At 32.0% G+C, this 21263-nt stretch overlaps 1 protein-coding gene across 1 annotated transcript in view; it reads right to left on the minus strand.

Annotated features, from left to right (window-relative positions):
* Positions 1–1001: 1001 nt before the first annotated feature.
* The window catches only part of LOC129227582 (calponin homology domain-containing protein DDB_G0272472-like), a 53187-nt gene continuing 32925 nt past the window's right edge, over positions 1002–21263 (minus strand). Inside the window, exons 15-21 of the mRNA XM_054862166.1 lie at positions 16445–16492; positions 16301–16348; positions 16164–16208; positions 10454–10522; positions 9440–9512; positions 9184–9284; positions 1002–1318 (exon numbers count right to left, since the gene is read on the minus strand). Coding sequence (XP_054718141.1) covers positions 1277–1318; positions 9184–9284; positions 9440–9512; positions 10454–10522; positions 16164–16208; positions 16301–16348; positions 16445–16492 — 426 coding nt within the window. The 3' untranslated portion in view covers positions 1002–1276. The remainder of the gene's footprint in view (positions 1319–9183; positions 9285–9439; positions 9513–10453; positions 10523–16163; positions 16209–16300; positions 16349–16444; positions 16493–21263) is intronic.

Consider the following 21263-nt stretch of genomic DNA (forward strand, 5'->3'; position numbering starts at 1 on the left):
TTCCTCGTTTGGTGACTTTCTCAACTGGCAAGACTTTAACATTGAAGATTTGTTGGGGACCACCTTCTCATGAGTCAAGCTTACATTACTAAAATATAACGATAGTTGGAGCAAATCTATCCTCACAGCATTGTGAAGGCTCAGATCCTTGTCACAGCATGACAACGCGGCCAGGATAGGTTTGCCCCAACTGCTTTCTACAATCAGAGAACAACTGTCTTCCCCTCCCTTTTTGAGGATATTTCAAACAATATTTTCCATTCTGAAGTAGCTAAAAAGAAATTAAATTTATTGAGACATTAACAGAAAAATTAGGGTTTTTTGAGGAATCAGTGAAGGAATTAGGACTTTGTAAGGGCCCTTAAATTGAACAATTACTTCAAAGGCTTTTTAGATTTTTTTAATAAGGCCTTTGGGAACCCTAAGTTTTGTGCATGTAAATTTGCATGTACAGTAAACTCTGGTACTATATGAAATTTTTCATTCTTTCAAAATCCAAACTCCTAAGATTGCAGATAAAACATAATAAACTGCATTATGAAGGGCAAATAAACGAGCTGGGGGGGGGGGGTCATTGTGGACATTTTTTTCGATTGGTTCCAGAGCTCTTTCTAGAAGTAAAGTAATTGAACTCACAGAATTCAGATCTCACTCAAGAAGAGCTCTTTGAAGAGACAAAGAAGAAAGAAACCATTTTTTTCATCTATGGAACCTTACCCTTATTTTAACACTAATATTGAGTCTTAACTGATGCAGTATTTCCGTGGAACTTAACCCCTGCATAAAATTGCAACTTTAAACTTAATACGCAGCAATATAAGTTTAGGGCCTTCTAAGAAAAGGGTAAATTATCACTTTTAGCAAAAGACAAAGTTAAGTTCTGAGTTCCAGAGGTTTTTAAAATAAAAAGAGAACTTATGGATCAAATGTAGTGCCATAAGTAAAAAAATACATTCATGTATTCAGGCAACTAGCACAATAATTACAAAAGGGTAAAAATATATTTATTTAGGATATACAAAATTGATGCAATGCCAGTCAATAAAATTAAAATGTTGAATAGTAAAATAATAATTAATGAATCAAATGCAAGATAAAATACAAATTAAACAATTTCACAATGAATATTCAGTTTCAATAAAGTCACTAATCTACATTTGTACGCATCATGTAAAAAATTTGTACTATATTACAGAAATAACATATGACACCACTGATGACATCCTAACCAACTGGATGTAACAAAAATAAATAATTATGCTCAAATCAGTCCTCCTCATCGAATGGGTCTTCTAGTACGAGATTCAGTTGAAAAAAGCTAGAAAAAAATTTAGAACAAAAAATATATTTACAAACATTGACACTGCTATTTTTTTTACAATAAAAAGCAAACAAATGTCTGTAATTAAATTGTTTCAGCATTTTTCTTGTTAAAAATATTTTTTCTTCTTTAATACTTTCATTTGAACAATGATGAAAATAAACTTGATTTTTCCTATGTTTTTCGAGTAAACAAATAAACAAGCATATTGTAATTCTAATGGTAAAACTAGCTTGCCCAAGTACTTTGTGCTAAACAGTAGGCATTAATATATTTGATTCACACCTTTCTTTGGCAATTCAATCCTAGGAGTTTCTTGGGAGAGTTAAAGACAATTTTCTGAAGCAATTAAATTGATTTTTCTTTTCGGCTATTGCTTTAGTCGGATGCCACATTTTCATTTTTACAATTATAACTAATTACAATACAAAACATCAAATGCATGAAAAGATGAACATTTAATATGAATCAAACAGAAAAAATGAATTAAGGTAAAATTTTAATAAGCCAAAAAATAGAAAAAGAAAAAAAAAAGGGTCTTGGCAATCTCAAAATCAAACTTTGATTTTTCCTATATCGTAAATGCGGGCTACTTAGGCTCAAATTGAGAAAAAGACACTAAGTTCTCTGAAAACCTTCAGGAAGCAATTTTTGAAAAATTTTTGACAGAATCTGCAGAGAGCACCCTCAAAGACTCAGTAATGTATACCAAGCAGTTTGATAGCTCTCCACAAGGAGTAACACTACTGGTTTTGTGTTCCTTGTGCTAACAGGTGTCTTTATAACTTCTCAGACTTTTACATCTGGAAGCAGTTCTACATCAGCTAAGAATTTGTTAAGTACCTATTTATGAACACTATTCAGTACGTTATGTAGTAGCATAGTCGTACTTCTCATTTCTGTTAGGTTTTTATTTATAAAATTCAAATTAAAAACATATCTCCTAACCTAAAAATTACAACCTACTTTGGCCCAGAATAAAAACTAGAAAAAATCCGTCCGAGAGATTTTTAAAAGAAAAGAAATGCTAAACATAAAAGTCTAAACAAGAAAAAACCAAGAATTCTCGGCAATGGATTTAGAAAATGATTACAGATTCTATTGCATGGCTATTATTATGAAAGATGAAGAGGAACTATAAGTTGCAGGAGGTTTAGAAAATGTTGACCCATAGTTGCATCTACTTCTCAAATTTTGTTGGAAAGTTTACAGAATTTTGTTATTAAAATACGGAATGAGCTCAGGCTTCCAGGGATTACTGTGCATACGAGAAAAGAAGGAGCTAGTGCTGCAAGCAAATGGAAAGTACCAAAAAGGTTAGGAAGTGACTAAAATTTTAGGATCCTTTATTTTATGAATGGTGTTCTATTAATAAGGTTATTCAACTTCAAAACCTGAAGAACTTGGAATTATGAATAGTTATAAAATTGAGGAAAGTTCCAAATTTTGGGCTGAAGTAGCCCGCGTTTACGGTATGTATAGAATAGAAAATGAATAATTTACATTAAAAAATTATGCCAAAAAATCAATAAACTGTAAAATTTTAAACTAAGATGCGCCGTTCAAGTTTGTGACGGTCAAACTGTGAAAAATTGGTAAAGTTTGATGGAAAATTGTGCGTGTTGTGAGCTAAAAAAATCCAATAAAATTGCAATTTTGGAAGGAAATGCTAATATACTCGTGAAATGTGATAGTTTTACGAAATTATACAAAATAATTGCATACAGTAAGTAAACTAACTTCGTAAATTTACAGCATATTCCCAGCTATTTCCGATGAAGGATAATCAAAGAACCTTTTTTTGCTTTTTCAATTTGTTGATGACCCACTAAATGCAATGGTAATTTAATTCCTACAGGAAAATATCAGCTAAAGCATACCTCTCCTGAGGCAAAAGTTATAGAACAATTGGTCTCTTATTTCTCAAGAAACTTGTAAAAATGAGAATTTTTCAAAGTATCGCAACATTTATGATTACACGAAATACTTTGCCAGCTCAGTCATTCCAGCCGAGGACTGCAGTTTTATACTTATTTGCACTCATCAGCCCAGCTTAGGAAGTGACTGAGCTGGAGGTGGAAAAGCCACCTAATGATTACATTGTGCATTTTCGGATTAAAACTCGAAGCTGAATTGTGAATATTTCCTAATATTATCACGAAAATATAAAAAATACAATTAAAAGTCACCAAACAAGAGAACAGTAAACTTCCGATTAACCGCAGTCGGAGCGGGTCTTCTCTTTTTTTTTAACTGTCATTCTATATTTTTTAAACTTATGACTGTGTAAATGTTTGTTTTTACCTTTTACACATTTTTTTTTACATTTAATGTTGGTAGAAGAAATGTAGCAATGTTTTTAGCTTTCGCTTTTTACCTATTATTTGGATTATCTGGGGTTACCGTGCCACCCTATTCCGCGGATAATCGGGAGTTTACTGTATGAGCACATTGAGAATTTCAAAACAAATTTGAAAAAAGCTTGCACATGAGCCGTTGTCAGCAACATTGGATGAAAGTACTTTGTACAAACTAAGGAGTATAATAATTAAAAATTAAGTGTATTTTGGGACAAAATTTTGAAGTAAGAATTTTACAGGGACCCAGAACATTCTTCCACACACAATATTCAGGCAAATGAAATAATGCAATAAGCCCATTTTAACCATCAAAGAAAACACAAAATTTGAAGAAAATATATTTGGATTTTTTAACATCTGAACAAACTTTAAATCCGTCTTGATTTTAAAAATATCATTACTTCAGGGGGAAAAACTGTTTCAAGGGTCAAAAACAGTGATATTACTGACTAAAATTAAAAAATTCAACAAACTTTGGCGTAACAAAAAGAGTATCATACTGAGAGAAATAGATGCTAACTTTATTTGTAAATTGCAGCAAGCATAATGCAAAGCTAATCTGGTACAAATTTTCAATAAAAATTGCGAGTTAAATTCATACATTTACTGCATTATGCATAAAACTTTTCTGAAACTAGGAAAATAAACTAAACGGTACTCGGCCTACTCGGCCAATATGCCGAGTACTCGGTACTCGGTCAAATTTTGATCAGATACTCGGCCAATACCGAGTAATTGCAAAAAATTGAATGTATTAAAATTTACAAAAAAAGCTCAAGAATATATAATTTTCTGCAACCATTTACAATTCAAATTTAAATTTTGAGAATAATGAAGTTTGAAATACTTCAATGGAATAAATCTTGGTTCGAATGTCTCGAAAGTTAATAAAACTTTTTTGTTAAAAATTGTGCAAATATGGAATTTTTGCTACAAACTAAAATTAGTTATAAGATGTATAAAAATACCTTAGCTTTAAAAATAAAAGGAAAGAAAACAACGTTACAAGCACAGTGCAGGATCACTGCAGACACGTGTTTTGGCGTTACGAGGAATTTCTTTTTCAATGCACAAAATGTGAGCTCGTTGATTTAAAGGCATCCGGCAAAAGTCGAATTTTTTGCCGTATGCCTTTACATTCTTTAGTTCACATGTTATGCACTGAAAAGACGATCCCTGTAACACAGAAAAACGTGTCTGCAGTGTTCCTGCACATTTGTTTTTTTGCTTTTAAAAATTATTTATGTTTAGCGAACTAGACATATAATGAATAAATTTGTATAATTTGTTTTAATCCCAACTTGGTAAGTCATACCTTTTATTTATTCATTTTTAATTTAAAAAATATTATATTATTTTTGCAAAATTTTGTAGTTAAATTTCAGCAGGAATTTAGTTTAAAAACTATTATATGGACAAGGAGGTCTATACTACTATTTCAATAAGTTCAAAATTCATCGGTGTGTGTCGGTGGTCCTTCTTTAAACATAATTGGTACTGGGAAACTCGGCCAAGTAGTGAAAGGCCGAGTTACTCAGTAACTCGGTACTCGGCCGAGTAGTAAAAGGCCGAGTACTCGGTACTTGGCCAAAGTGCTACTCAGTACGTCTCTAGTTAAAGTGGATAAACACAGTAACAAGCCTTAATATAAAATGGTGTTTCCATTACCCCTAGTTACTGCAAACACATGGTTTTCCATCATAAGTATCGAGTTTTGCATTTTGTATGGCTAGAGTTTACACTGGTTCATACCATGCTGGCTCTATTGCTCATTCAAGGTCCTGTGTCCAAAAATATTGGCTTCCAGTTTTATATAGTTTTGGTGCTAGATGTTGCCACACGTTTTACATTGAATTTAAGTTTAAACTAAGCGATGGCCAGTCCATGACATTCATATTATTCATGTTGAACTATATATTAGTTAGTTAAGACACATGAGTAGGCACTTTGTCTTGTTGAAATACAGTTTGTCCCTCCCACGGAATCCTATATTGGAATAAAATGTTTTCTAATATTTGCTAATATTAGAGAAGGCTCTTTTTTTTGCTACAAATCGCCAAAAATGTTATTAGATTATATCCAAAACAACCACAAAACTTTAGCTTAAATTAGGCAAAAAAAAAAAAAAAAATGTCCCATGATGACAAATGGCTGTCAACAATATTTAGCAATGAGAAAAAGTAGAACTTGGATGGACCCAATGAGTATAAATTTTACTAAGAAGCAAACGAAGAAGTTTTTCTAGTACACAGCAAGATGGAAGATCAGTAATAACTTCGAATGCTTTTAGATTCAATGGACAAGCATTTTTGGCACTTTATAGTATGAAAGTGAGCACTCAAGACTACCAGCAAATATTAGAGGGCCGGGATTGGCTGAGAGAACCACTCTGTATTTCAACAAGACAAAGCGCCTGCGCATGTTCTTAACACAACAAAGATGTAGTTCAACATGAGAAATATCTGTATCATGAACTGGCTATCGCTTAGTCCATACTTAAATCTAATGGAAAGCGTGAAGAAACATCTAGCAAACAAATTATATGAAAATGAGAGCCAAAATTTTTCAACCAAGGACCTTAAATGAGAAATGGGACAAGCATGGTACAAACCATTATGAGCTCCTTCCATAGATACCGCTAAACTTGATACTAAACTTCGATGGAAAATGGCATGTTTGAAGTAATTAGGTGTAACAGAATCATGATTTTATATTAAGATTTGTAACTATTTCTCAACCTTAAATATAATTTATAAATTAAAAAGTGCCTAAAATTATGGGACACTATTTTCAGTTTTCTAAACAAATTCAACACCTACTTTTTCTAATAAATTAACACTAACTTGTGCTTAACTTACTGTTTATTATTATACCCTTATGAAATAAAAATCCTCCCATTCATATTTTTACTGTGAATTGTATTTTATGTTTGTGTCTGTATTTTTGGAACAGGGTGTAAGTGCTAGAACGTATGATAAAAGTTAAAGGCAATAAAGATGACAATTGAAACATAAGGACTTTTTTACTCATCTCGAAATTGTACACAGATGTAGCTCTCATATATACTTTATTGTTCTTAGATTATCTTTGTCTTGCCTCATATACTTAGAACAAAAATTGGAAAATTTCTCAACAAATATAACCAATTTTCAGGGGGGGGGGGGCAGCTAGGCTTGACATAAAACTAGATCCTTCCAAAGAATAGCCAACAATTCTTATCAAGTAAAGTAGACTATCAGGTTGCCAAAACTGGGTTGTTTATTGAAAATTTATAGCTTTTCTTTGGCCCTTTTAAAAGTTTATAAGAAAATGAAAACAATTAACAGTGATTTTTTTCTTAAAAATATTTGGTAAATTTGTGCGAAAAAACCGACTTTACAGACTAAATTCTGTAAATACCGACTTATACTGACCAATTTTTAAAATACTGAATTTTACTCACCAGTTTTATGCCCAGTTACCAGGGGCGGCAAATAGGGGGGTTGAGAGGGGGCGATCGCACCCCCGAATTTTTTGAGAGGAGTAATAAAAAACAAGCAAATTCAATTTATGTAAATCGCATACAAATGTTCATGAAAAATGAATCTTGCTGGTTCTCCGTAATGGTTGTAGAAACTCGACATATTTTCAGACATGAGTGAGTTTTCATTTTTTTTAAATAATTAGAAATTCATCAAGCATTTACCGGCCTTTTCAGAACAGAAAAAACTGATAAAGAATCATGGTTAATTTTAACTAAAGACGTAAACCTCATCCTCATATAGGCTAAATATTTCATTCTTGTGTGTTCTGTGTAACGACGGTTATGAGAGATCCGTTCAGTGGTGTGAATGCATGATTTTCACTAAATGCCTTGGTATTTTACATTCATTGTTACGCTCATATTTTAAGTGTTTATTTAATGAGTGTTCATCACTTTCTTCTGCTAGAAACACATTTCAACTGCTCAATGCATAGTATACTTTCATAGATACGTCTTAAAAGTTCATACTATTTTTGAAAAAAATATCTCACCATCAACAAATATCTTTACTGTGGGCTCTTTAACAATGCAATCTCAGGGGGACAGAAGAAGATCTTCAAGAGACAACACAAGATGGTCTTTTAAACCATAAAAACCCTTTTCGATAATTTCAAAGCAGTGATTTTAGAAAACAATTCAATAATGAAGAGGTTAATGTCCTTTAAGATATCTTCATGTGAATTTTTATTCGTTTTGTTTGTATTGCGGAGAGTTTTTGAACAATGCTTTACTCTATCAAAACATCTTCAATCATAACTTTAATTTTTGGACTGTTCAAGCTTCAGTTTAAGCTACAATTGAAACTGGTAATAAATTTCACGTAGATGTATATTTCAACCAAGTGTGGATCTTTTCAAAAAAATTCTTACTCCAGAGAATTTTTAAAAGGTGCCAAGAGGATTCAAATGAATTTAGAAGAGGTGTCAAAAATGCACATGATGATGTAAAGTCAAACCTTGGTTTCACATAGTGTATAAAATCATAGATTTAGTTTCTAATGAAATTAACACAAGATTTAATGATAAATATTTTTCTGTATTGTTAGCTCTATATTATCTGGATTGGATGTTGAAAACAAAAAATTGTTTTAATTATGAGTAAAGTTTATAGCATGAGGCAAGAAGAATTGTTCAGAGACTAGCCTAGAATAGACCATTCAATGATGAATAATGAAGATCATCACAATTTTCAAAGTCATCTGGGTGATTTTGAAGAGCAAGATGTGAAAGGTGTGTTTTCATATGTGACTTTGTTACTTCAATTATTTTTCAACTATTCCAATCAGTTCAGCTCGTAGAAAAAAAATCATTTTCGTGTTTCAGAAGTTTAGAGAATTATTTTCGAAGCTCAATGGGAGAAAAAAACTTAGCTGAAAAAAGAGCATGATACTGGGCATTGCTGGATTAGTAACAAGATTTCCTGTTCTTCCTTATTTTAAAAATCAAGCATCAAAACTTTATCAAAAGGTGAAAACTGAAGTACCAAAACACTTGGTACGATAACATATTCTAAAATCAACTACAAATTTTGTCCTGAAAATTTAAATTGTTTTTGAACACTTATTTTTATTAATTCTAAACCCATATCATGATTACTTGCTGTTAGCCAATATGTGTTTTGGTTCCATACTGTGGTAATTTATATTTAAGAAACTCGACCCCCAATGAAATGCTGAAATGCCACCCCTGCCAGTTACTTAAACTTTTGTCCTCCTCAACCCCCTCAAATTTGGATGTACAATGCACCAAATAGCAGAAAATTCTAAACCCTTATGTAAATATTTTTTTAAAAAAATCCTAAGAATTTCTATGCTGAAAAAAAAAATTAAGGTACCAATTTGATTTAAAAGTAAAATGATAATGATTAAACATTTAAACAAACTTATTAAAATCCATATCATTTTAAACTGAATCTAAGGAAAAAGACGTAGTTCTTATCTAGAAATTTTTGATTGATGTGTAATTAAATTTCTCGCTTACTTCTGTCTTCGCAACAGGGGTGTCTTTTTTGGTTGCATTTAGCTTCCTTCTTCCACGAGTCATTCTCGGGCTTGGGGCATGAACAGGAGTCATCACTTTAGCTTTAAAAAGATAAAAAAATAAACAAACAATTTATTCAAAAAGGAGACGGTAAATTGCGGTGGAAAAAATTAATGAGAGTTCATCCGCGGGATAATCTTGAAAATATTGAAATTCAAGAGCTTCAATTAAATAATAAGATATTATGGAAACTTACTTATTTTTTGAAGAAGCTTGGTCCTTGCAACATTAGTCAGAGGTTGTAATGGAGAACTCATAACATTGTCAAGCTAGGGAGAAAAAAAGTAATAAGTTTTGGTGAAAAATACTTTTTGTTGAGGAAAAATTCAATACTCAAAATTTATGCACTAAAATTTGGATTTAACGAATTGTATGATCCAGAACTGAATTCACAGAAATTAAGGTTTCTTGTTCTTAGATTAACTCAAAATGCTTTTCTTTTCCAAATTGTTTCTGCTTGGATTCATTCACTGTTTTTTGTTAAGCAGCAAGAAGTGCATAAATATTTACATTTAGCAATGCTCATGAAGAATTTTAAGCTTCCACTATAACCACTTAAGCTAAAGGATGATCCATAAGTCACACAATTTGTTATAAAATAATTTACCAATATAAGAACCATATTTTCATGGAGCCATTATAGTGAAATCAAAATTAAAAAAAAAAAAAAAAGTTTAACCAATTTATTACAGCCATCGCACAGGTCATGAAACTTATATCAATTGTCGCTCGGAAAGACACCTGGTTCTCAACGGCCTTATTTTAAAGGAATACGTTAAAACATTCACCAATTGATAGATAAGCATGGAAGACCTTCAGCATTATTTCTGATTAGCTAATGGAATATCGTCGGCTCAGAAAACAGTAAGATATCTTAGTGTTTTTTTGGGATTAGATGTCCTACTGTTGCTCTGAGGTGACAATATGTAGGTTAAAAAGTTTATGAGCTAAAGTATTTTATGTATCTTGAAAAAAATTGGTAAATTGAAAAATTTTGTAGAGGGAGAGATATAAAGTATTAAAATATGGTAACATAGGGGTAATTTTATAAAAATCAAAATCATATTTTGAAGACTGCTTTTGTGAGCAGATATATAAGTTGGCTGATGGATATCTCTCTGGAGGAGTTTTACTGTATAATGCATATACTTTTTGTAGTTTAATGTATACATTTTTAAAATGAATATGAAGACCAATAAATATCAATTACTTTCTGAATTTTCTTTGCTGGTAGTTTGCTATCTGCAGGGGATGCTTTATTTTCATTATTCATTGCTTTCTGTAATAAAAGAATTTGCACATTTACTATACACACTAAGAGCAACAAATGTTCATATTTAAAATAACAGTAGTACAGTTTTGTGGAAAAAAACACAACTACTTGCGCAATGCAACTCAGAAAATTCAAATTAAAGCAAAATGTAACAAGCTGAGCTATTATCATAACTAAAAAAACAATTTACCCAGCATATGATTTTCATATCACCATCTTCAACATCCTCAACTAACTTTTTAGACAAATTTTATTTCCTAAAACATTCATACATTTAAGATAAAAGCACCGGTGAAAATTAATGATACTTTTTAAGAGTGGCAATAACTTGAATCAATTTGAATGCAAATGCATTTCTATTTTTGATCTGACATGAAAAATGACGGGGTGCAAGAGTTCAATTACAGAATATAAGATACGAGAAGGGGTTAAGAATAATGGTAAATACAAAACTACCATAGTCTACACAGTAAAACCACACAGCAAACAAAAATGAGCAAACTTTACAGAAGCGGCTACAATCAGGTTTTGAAATGCGTAAAATAGCTAAAATGAAGAAATTTTACTTCTGGTCAGTAAAATTTGAATACTTATGTGTGCTCTAGAACTGAAAATCCATGACTAGCAGTCAGTTTCCATGACTTATGAGCATTTCTTCATAAAAACATTATTTTCCAAAATAAATTTTCATCATGATCAAAATCTACGACTTTCTAAGTGTGAACACACTGTATTTAAAATGCTAAATTTCATCAGTTAGAGTTGTTAATGTTCTCATACAGTATGCCAAAAAAAAAACTGCCTATATTCAACTTCATTCATTCATTGCTATTGGAGCTTTGTGTAACTTGAATCATTTTTTTAAATTACCAATGGACAAATCAGTTTTAAAAGAGATCCTTTGGATCTTGTTCATTTAATTTCAAGAAAAATAGACTACAATATTATTAGATTTACAGGGGAAAATCTATGAGCAACCACCTTTATTAACAATTAATTTTCTAAGGCACCGATTTCCTCTCCTATCAGTTCAATTTTTAAAATCCTCAAGGAAAGGTGATCAAAACCTTCTACAGTGACCAGAAAATTGCAAACTCAGCACCAACAAATAAAGGAATTTTCGGTTAGAGAAAACCAAAAGAGAGTTAAATGAAAAAAAAAAGCAGCAAAGCATTCAGTTTGTAGCACACGCAATAGTCTTGCTTACAAAAGTAGAAATAACCTAGAATAAGAGGGTAAAATCTATTCCTCTAAGCCTAAGCAGGGACTTCAAATGGATTAAAAAGGGACATGGTAATTGTGTTACAAAAAGAAAGTCTCAGTTTTTTGCATCCTTGGAAAGAAAGGTGACACATGTTATCGAGAGGTAGCAGGTAAGGCTTGCGCCCATCATTGTGGGAAGTTGATAAAGATAGTTCTTCAAAAAGTTGTTTCTCGAAATTTAATGGTTTCTTGTGAATGGAACTGAGAAATTCAGGGTCTGATTACCGCACAAGCCAACTAAGGCCTGGGGCCCCATCTTCCTAAGGGGCTCCAAATTACTTAAAGAATTATGCTTAGCGTTACAATTAGGCAAAAAATGCATATATTTCTGAATTAATAATTAAAAAAAAACAACAACTTTTTAGTTGGAAATGAACTTACTTATAGGCTAATTTTTATTACTTCTACCAGTAGCAAGTTTACCATGTCACAATTATGAGATGCCTAGAAGGGCATGAATGCACATGATAAATGATTTACATAATTCTGTGATAGACAAAGGGGCCCCCAAAAATCGGTTTTCAAGGGGCCTCGAAATTATTGCGGGCCTAGGGCCTCACTTTTAGTTAGTCGGGCCTTTAGAAATTCCTAGGTTATATGAGTGATCAGAATCTTTTTTAGCTAATTTGATCAATTGATAATTTAATGATCAAATTAGCTAAAATTAGCACTAATGATTAGGACATTAATAATTAATTTTTGCTGCTAAAAGCTGAACTACATAAAAAAAAGTTGTTTGGAAAAAACGAAGAACCTGAGGCTGGCAAATCTCTTCTCATACTTTAAAACTAATTAGTTTGTATGTGGGTAAATAATGTAAGAAGTAAGGTAATGCACTAGTAGTGGCCACAGTTAAGCATAGCTTATGTCTTTTTTAAACTGTGGTTCTACAGTATTAATTCCAATTTCTTAGTTCAATGAATGTATTATAGCCCAATTATTCCTGAATCGTCCCATTTTTTAAAAATGCCAGGATTTCAATTTTTTCAATGTTTCATCCATTTCTTCCCAAACTTCAAATTTGATCTAATATTGGCCACTCCAAAATCTGAGATTTTCAGTAGTGGCCACATGCATGAGTCAGTAGTGGCCATCTGACATCCTTTCCTTAGAATTCACATTACTTACTTTAAATTCAAATAAATGATGAATAAAATTGATTCAATATGGTAGTTACATTAAGTACCAATATATTAATCACATTTTTATTGTATATTTCTTTCTTCAAAGTACTACGTACTTAGGATAAAATAAAAAGTTTTTAGTAGAAAATTTGTATTTGTACCTATTTTTTGTACACAAATGTAAAAAATAAAGTAAAAGAAAAAGAATGTACTCATATAAGTATTCTACATATGAACTTTGGTAAGTATGAACTGAATAATTATTATCACTACAAAATCATCTTTACTAATAAAAAAGCTGAAAGTCTGTCTGTCTGAAAGCTGAAAGTCTGTATATCTGGATCTCTGTCTGTATGGATGTCTGTGATGCGCATAGCGCCTAAACCGCCGATTTTCATGAAATTTGGTACAAAGTTAGTTTGTAGCATAGGGTGTGCACCTCAAAGCGATTTTTTTTAAATTCGATTTTGTTTGTTTTTTATTCCAATTTTGAGAATATTTTCCCGAGCAAAATTATAAGATGGACGAATAAATTACCAAGTTGTCATAACGTGTAACCGTAACATGGGCAAGCCAATTGGCGAGAAAGTCACCATACATTATTTGTAAATACATAGGCAAACCAAAATACCTTTTAATTTTTGTACTACGGACAAAGCCGTGCGGGTACCACTAGTTCATAAGAAAATTGTAAGTACACAATTCAATGTAATTCTAGGACAGTTTGTTTCCTACAACTTACCAAGGTATATCAATGGATATAGGAAATTGGTAGCATAAGTTTTCGATACTACTAAAGGCAGGGTGTCAATGCCCCTAGAAAGTCATGGATTTCGGCTATGATCAAAAATGATCATGGAAAAGCATGATTTTCGGCAAAAAGTGCTCAAAAATCATGGAAATTGACAATTGGTCATGGATTTTGAGTTCAAGAACATGCATATTTATCGAATTCTACACATTAGCTTAAACTTGTGCATTTTTTACACTATTACGTGTTAATTCCAATTTTTCACGTGTTTCTAAATCCGATTGCATCCGCTTTTAATACTCGCTCATTTTTCTTTTCCTTGTGATTTTACCTTTTGGACATTTATAATTATGTATTTAGCATTATTTTTGACCCTCCTTATATGTCTTATTGTGTAGTTGGGGACTTTTAGACTTCTAATTTTGCCGATCGCATTCAATGCAAAAATTTTAAGTCATCCGTGTTGATCCAAGAGACTCATAAAAATTATCATTAATTCTCAGCTATGTCTTAAGTAAATGAAGGTTTTAGAAAATAAAATTGTTCTGAAGAATTAATTACAGACATTTTGTACATCGAAAAAATACATAAATCATGGAATTTTCAAAGGTAAAATTTTTAAAAATTCTATAAATGTTACATGTTTCACAAATTCGGAAATTTTACAACACTTGTAACCTATCATAAAACTTGGGCGGCAAATATCTGGTATTGTCTGGTAAATTAATATTTTATTTTTTTCTGATTATTTATGCTATTTATTGTAAACATAATTTTACTAACTACTAAATTATTGCTAGTCACAGATAATTTAGAAAACTACTAGTAGTACAATGCTCCTATTTTTTATTTGGTAAGCTTTGAAGTTTCATCCGGTAAACTGATAATTTCACTCTTCCCAAAAATTTGAATTTTGGGCGTCCCTGACTATTAGCAGTCATAATTCAATATGAATCAATAGATTATAAATTGCAAAACGCATACTTACTGACTTGATTTAGACTACCAAAGAGAAAAATTGTTCCATAAACAAGTGTTATAACTGGGAATTTTATATATCATGGCTTTTCTAATTTTACTGTGTGTGACTTACTTCTAATAAGTGTTTTACCTTAAAAAAAATCTGTATTTTCAAGAAATGATTGCTTAAATCTGAGAAATTAAAAATTATCTGCTTTGTTTAGAAAAGGGACTTCTATCAAGTATTATGCCCTTCCCCCTTTATTTTTTTTACCTGCTCAGCAAGCAGGTTGCAATCTCTCTCTCGGTTCTAGTAGAATTTTTCTCTTCTTTTCTCTCTTTCATTAGTAGTTTTGTACTAGCGCGACAAATTCCTGTTTTTTTTTAACAACAAGTAATTGATTACCCCCCCGTGATATGCGGTCCTAGGCCAGGGAGTATGGGACTAGGGGATGTCCTGTTGAGTAATCCGGGCCTGTCCATAGAAGAGGTAAACGCACTAGCAGTCACCTTTTTTTAAACTGTGCGCCTACACTATCAATTACCATATTTGAAAATGAGCATATTATAGCCCTTCTCTTCCTTAAACATTCCATTTTTTAAAAAAGCCAGAATGTCAATATGTTCAATTTTTTTCAAATCTCAAATTTTATCCATCAGTGCACCATTATGTAATGTACATGAGTCAGTAGTGGCCATATTGCTGTTTAGAAGTGGCTACCGGGTGGCCACTACTAGATCACACAATAATATTATGTCAGGAATGAGGCAGGTTTTTATGTAAAGAGATTACAACCTATTAAAAGGAAAATTGAGTTGATTTACGAAAAATCTTCCTGATTCAGTTGTGGCCACTCGGTGGCCACTTTTGAATTTCCTAATATTTTTGGTATTAGTAGTGGCCACATAAACTGTCAGCCAAAAAAACAACTATTTGGAGTTGAAAACGTTCCAAACATGATCTTTCACATTTCATAACATGGTTACAGCTCTAAAAATATTATTTTTGAGCATTGTTCTATTCATAATATAACACAATGTTTATATACCTCGTTACGGAGAAGCGTTAGAAGACAGCTGAAAAAACATCGACAATCCAGGCGACTGTATTAAATAGTTGATAACAATTTTCCATGATGCTCTACCTACTCCTCTTTGAACTGCCCACTACACTATAGCCTGAGATCTACCTCCTGCAAGTTTGAATCCACTGAAACCACTAGAATCCTTATTTTTAAAATATAAACCTCAAAGTGGCCACTGCTGGTGCATTTACCTTATATCTTGTATTAAAAATTTTAGTTTCTCTGTTTAAGTGTATTCTTATGATAATATACTGTAAGCAGGGTATAACTGAGCTTCGTTGGTGCTATTATTAATTCTTATGTATTCAGAAACGACCTCTAGAGCGACCAACCTCCATTAACAATTACTATCTTCAGGAAAAGACAGTAGTCACTGAACATAGTTATTAATTGTAAGTCTTTAAAACGTTGTTGTGAACACAACAGAAATAAAATCATATGAATTTAAACAATAATATACTTACTCTTTTTTGTGGCACAGTTTTTCTAGAGTTAGAATTCTCATCATTCTATGAGGCAAAAATATTATTTTATTCTCACATATATATTATTTGATTATTATTGAATAAAAGATTTTGCAAAAAAAAAAAATCTTTGTTACCTTAACTTTAGAACTTTCTTTGGATACTTTTAAATCAATCAAAGATTTCTGAAACAAATTTAAACAAAATATGTAAGCAATCATTTTTGAGGTGAACAGAACAATAAATTTAGAAGAAAATATTTAAGTCTTAAAATAACTCACCGTACTTTCCGAAGATTTTTTCATGTCATTATCATCCTTATTATTCAGCTAGAAATAAATAACAATAAATTGTAAAATTACAATATAAAAAAAAATCTTTTGATTGTTACAATACCTTAACTTCATGACAGTTATGAATGCGTTATTGGGCAGAATTTTTTTCATGTAAGATATACATGCACTGAATAACCAAATTATTAAAACTATCGGTCAAAATTAAATGATGAGCCATTTTTGCCCTCAATATGGCAAGGATTCTTTTTGATATGAGCTCTACAAGATATTGGTGGGATTTACATGGGGTTGGTCATTTTGCTGGCAAAATGACATTTTGTCAGGCTAGTGGCAAAACTGGTAAAATCCAACAAAAACTGGAAAATTGGCTAGATTTTAAAAGTGTACAAAAGAACAACACATTTGTTCAAATTAAAATTGAGATAAATCAAAACAGACAGTTGAAACTTAATTATGTTTCTCATTTAAACTTATTTCATAATGAAAACAATTTAATTAATGACCGGACAAAACAGGAAAAAGGTTTGAAATAAATAACAACAGAAAAGATAAAATGTTTCTTCATGTAGATCAGCGGTTCCCAACCTTTTTCTCTTTGCGAACCCCTTGGAACAGGCAAAAAAGTTCGCGAACCCCCTGATGTTGAAATTAGTAACATGTAAGAAACAATAAAAATACAGCATGTTTGCTTTCCATTTTTTGCAGCATTTGATTGCAATAAACAAAAATATAATTGTAAAATATCATTAAGTGCAAACATTAATAAAAAGTTAAAACTACATCTACAAGAAAAATTATAAACAAGAAGTTTTATAAACCAACTATTTTTTTTAAGCATACTTTAAATTGGGGAAAAAATCCTTAATGCGATATTTGTGGCTGTTTGACGGAACAAAGAAACTGAAAGTTTGGTTCAATGTCTGACAGTTTGAGTCTTAAATCAGGCTCTGCATTCAATCTGCTTCGGTATTTATCTTTGAGATAAGTATAGGAGGAAAATCCTTTCTCGCACAGATATGTTGTACAAAATGGTAATAAAATTCGAATTGCTTTTTTGGACAAAACGGTATAGTCATTTCTTACACTGAGCCAGAAGTCAATTAACGAGAGCTCTTTAACACTCCGTCGGGCGCAATATGTTGTAGAACATGATCGGGCGCATTGAGCCTGGGAAGCACACTTTGATCTACTGATCTTTTCTACGCATGTTCACATTTTCTTACGAAAAAATTGTCAACTACAAACACCAAAGAAGAGAAATAAAAGTTTTCCATGATTTTCGAATGTAACATAAGTTTATTTGAGAAAATGAATATACATTGATTGAAGCTATTGAGGGGGCGTGGCTAACTAAAGAATTCGACGTGTGCCTGATAGATCAGTTGAGCCCGACGGAGTGTTAAAGGTAGTTTTCAATGAATTATCACAGGATAACTCGATGAGCATTTCCTTTTCAGGTAATGTCAGGGTGTTCTCTAAGCATGGATTTCCTTCAAAAGGATTGCGTATCCAGTTGTTTGAGAGAGGGACGTTACGCCTATTAGGAAAATACTCGTCAAAAGTTAGTTCAAGATGTTGCAGATGTTCACATACATTTCTTTTAACGCTTTCATCAAGTTTCATTGAGTTTTCTGATAAAAAACTACTAAGAGAAGTGAAACAAGAAAACTCACCCATTTCCAGGCATTGGATCCAGAAATTCAATTTTTTTACCATAGCTTCAATTTTATCATTTACAACGAAAATATTAACAACTGCACCTTGCAAGGATAGATTTAATTCATTTAATTTTGAAAAGATGTCAGCTAAATATGCAAGCCTTTGCATCCAAAGAGGATCGAATATGCAAGTGGACAAGTGAAATGGATGATCAACAAAAAATGCTTGGACTTTTGACTTCAATTCAAATAAGCGTGTCAAAATTTTGCCACAGGAAAGCCATCTAACTTCTGTGTGAAGAAGTAAAGTAACATGAAGGCTTCCCAATTCCTCACAAAGCGCGTGAAATAGACGGCAGTTTGTGGCACGTGATTTTATGAAATTTACAATTTTTACCGCATCATTCAAAGTAGCGGATAATTCTGCGGGAATACGCTTACATGCTAATGCTTGTCTATGAATGCAGCAATGAGTCCATTCAATTTTCTCGTTGATTTTCTTTACTCGCACCACAAAGCCAACAAATTTTCCTGTCATTGATTTTGCACCATCCGTGCACACACCCACACACAAAGACCAATCTATTCCATTTTCTTCAAAGTAACTGTTGACCAGTTTGAAAATTGCTTCTCCAGTTGTGTTGGTTTTCAAAGGTTTTGCAAATAGTACATCTTCTTTAATTGTATCGTTAAAAATATACCTAACATAGACAAGTAATATTGCAGCGTTTGCTACATCAGTCGACTCATCAAGCTCGATCGCAAAATTATTCTCTTTTATTCTATTCACAAGTTCTTTCTCCACATTACTTGCCAAATCAGTAATTCTGCGTGATACTGTGTTGTTTGATAGCGGAACCAGGTCAATTTTTTTTGCTGACTTTTCTCCCAGCATACACTTAGCAATATCTTTAGCACACGGTCCAATTAAATTTTCTGCAATTGTATGTGGCTGTCCAGATCTTGCAATTCTATAACTGACTCGATATGAAGCTTCAAGGGCTATTTTACTATCTTCGTTGGATTCTAACAGGAACGTAGAGACGCTACACTTTTTATTATATTCCAATTTTCTTTTAAAATATTCGATAGGTTTGTCCTTGTGTGTCGGATGCTTTGTTTCGAGGTGTCTTCTCAGAAGTGACGGTTTCAAACTGCTGTTCGCTAGAACTTCGTTGCAGAGAAGACAAAGCGGTCTAGGTTCAGACTCTTCTCCAGTAAAATAAAAGCCCATTTGTAAATAGTCACTGTCATATTTTCGCTTTTTTCCTTTTTTCTCCCCTAGTTCACTTTTCTGTTTAGTCAGGGGAGGCGGCAGTTCATTACAGCTATCTATTTCAATATCCTGTGTTGATTCGAAAGTTACTGCTGATGTTGAGGGTTGATCGATTGACTGCTTGTCTATTTGTCGCTCAACCAAACTACCAGTTTTCAACCATCGATCCATAACAGCAGAAAGTTATTAAATCATAAAAATTACCAACACGATTATAACTTCACAAACAGAGTAGCAAGTTCACGTAGCAAAACCAATTGCAAACAAAATCACTTCTTTTCAAGCATCTCTAAAGTATCTCTAAATACGTCTGTTAACAACTATTTCCCCAGAACTATGAGCATGCTGATGTTATATATTTTTGAAAACGAACAGATGGTAAAATCCAGTAATAAATTTTAAGTTTGGAGCCTTTTGCTGTCATGTCTGCTATTCGATGACTGAATTCGACGGAAATTCCCGAGTTATATTTCAACCAGATTAGAAATAATACCCCTATGATGCATTGTTTGAGAATTCTTTATTTTTTTCGACATATGTATATTATGTATATTGTTTGATTGACTCCACGCGATGGCGCCTTTTTAAGGTCATCGTGATCCCCGCCACAGCTTAATACAACGTTTCTGCATGGCGCCTCGCAATAAAGAAGGAAGGATATCTCTTTTTGTTGTCTATCGAAAAAAAAAAAAAGAGAAAATTTCTTTTTAACCAAGATTATAAAACCGCTGAAAGATTTTTTTTTTTTTTTTGAGCTTAATACAAGAGTCTGGCGCGTTTTCAAATTAAAAAAAAAATTTAGTAACTATGTGTGCAAATTGAATATTTTATAATTTTTTACCAAACTAGGAAAAATCCGCCATTGCACCGAAATTTTCGCGAACCCCCTTCCTGCACCTCGCGAACCCCTGGGGGTTCACAAACCACCGGTTGGGAACCTCTGATGTAGATAATTCAATTGAATATAAATCAGCCAGAAATATTTTATGTGTAATTTTCATTAAAAAAGAGACAATTTGAATTTAAATTTTTTGATACTACTATTACATATTACACATTTCATCATGGTTTTTCTTGTAAAACTTTGACCATTCTGTAAGCACATTGGCGCAGCTTAGAGATGTAAAATTTCCGGAAATTTTGAAGTGGTGGAAAAAAAAGTTTTTTTACCGGTTTTTTTCGGGAAAAATTGGAAAAAAAAATGGAAAATTTGATTTTTTTATGAATAAAATTTGGGTTTCTTAATAACTCTGTGTTTCTTGTAACATATAAAGGGTTAAGCATTAAAAAATATATGCAATCCACACATCTTCTTTTTCTGCTTGACAGAAATGCACATAAAGGTAAGATTAATTAGAAGAAAAAACCTTTTTGTTTTATAACTGAGTAGAGGACTTTCATGGTCAAACCCAGAAATAAGTCGTCACAAAACCAATAATATTGGGTTAAAGTGTGTCTAATCATAACAATTACATTTTCTATTTGCTTTTCAAACTTCTGAAATTTTTGACTTTCAAACATGGTTGATATATATATATATATATATATATATATATATATATATATATATATATATATATATATTAGGGTGGTCCTTATTTTTGAAGTTGCAGATATTTTACGCGACGCCCCCTCAATTTGTTTCATTGTACAAATAAATGATCCTTGCAAAATTTAAAGTCAATCCATGAATATTAACACGTGCCCCTAGGGTCCCCTTTTTTAGTTTCGAAGAAAAAATTGCGGATTTTCTCATTTTTATGTAAAAATATTCTAACGTTTTATATTTAAAGTAATTTTGAACCTCAATAGGTGCTGCTACTTCCAGATTGACCATTCTCTCACTTTCTTTCAGTAAAATTTAACATGT

Source organism: Uloborus diversus, chromosome 8 (genome assembly GCF_026930045.1).
Source record: "Uloborus diversus isolate 005 chromosome 8, Udiv.v.3.1, whole genome shotgun sequence".
Taxonomy (NCBI): Eukaryota; Metazoa; Arthropoda; class Arachnida; order Araneae; family Uloboridae; genus Uloborus; species Uloborus diversus.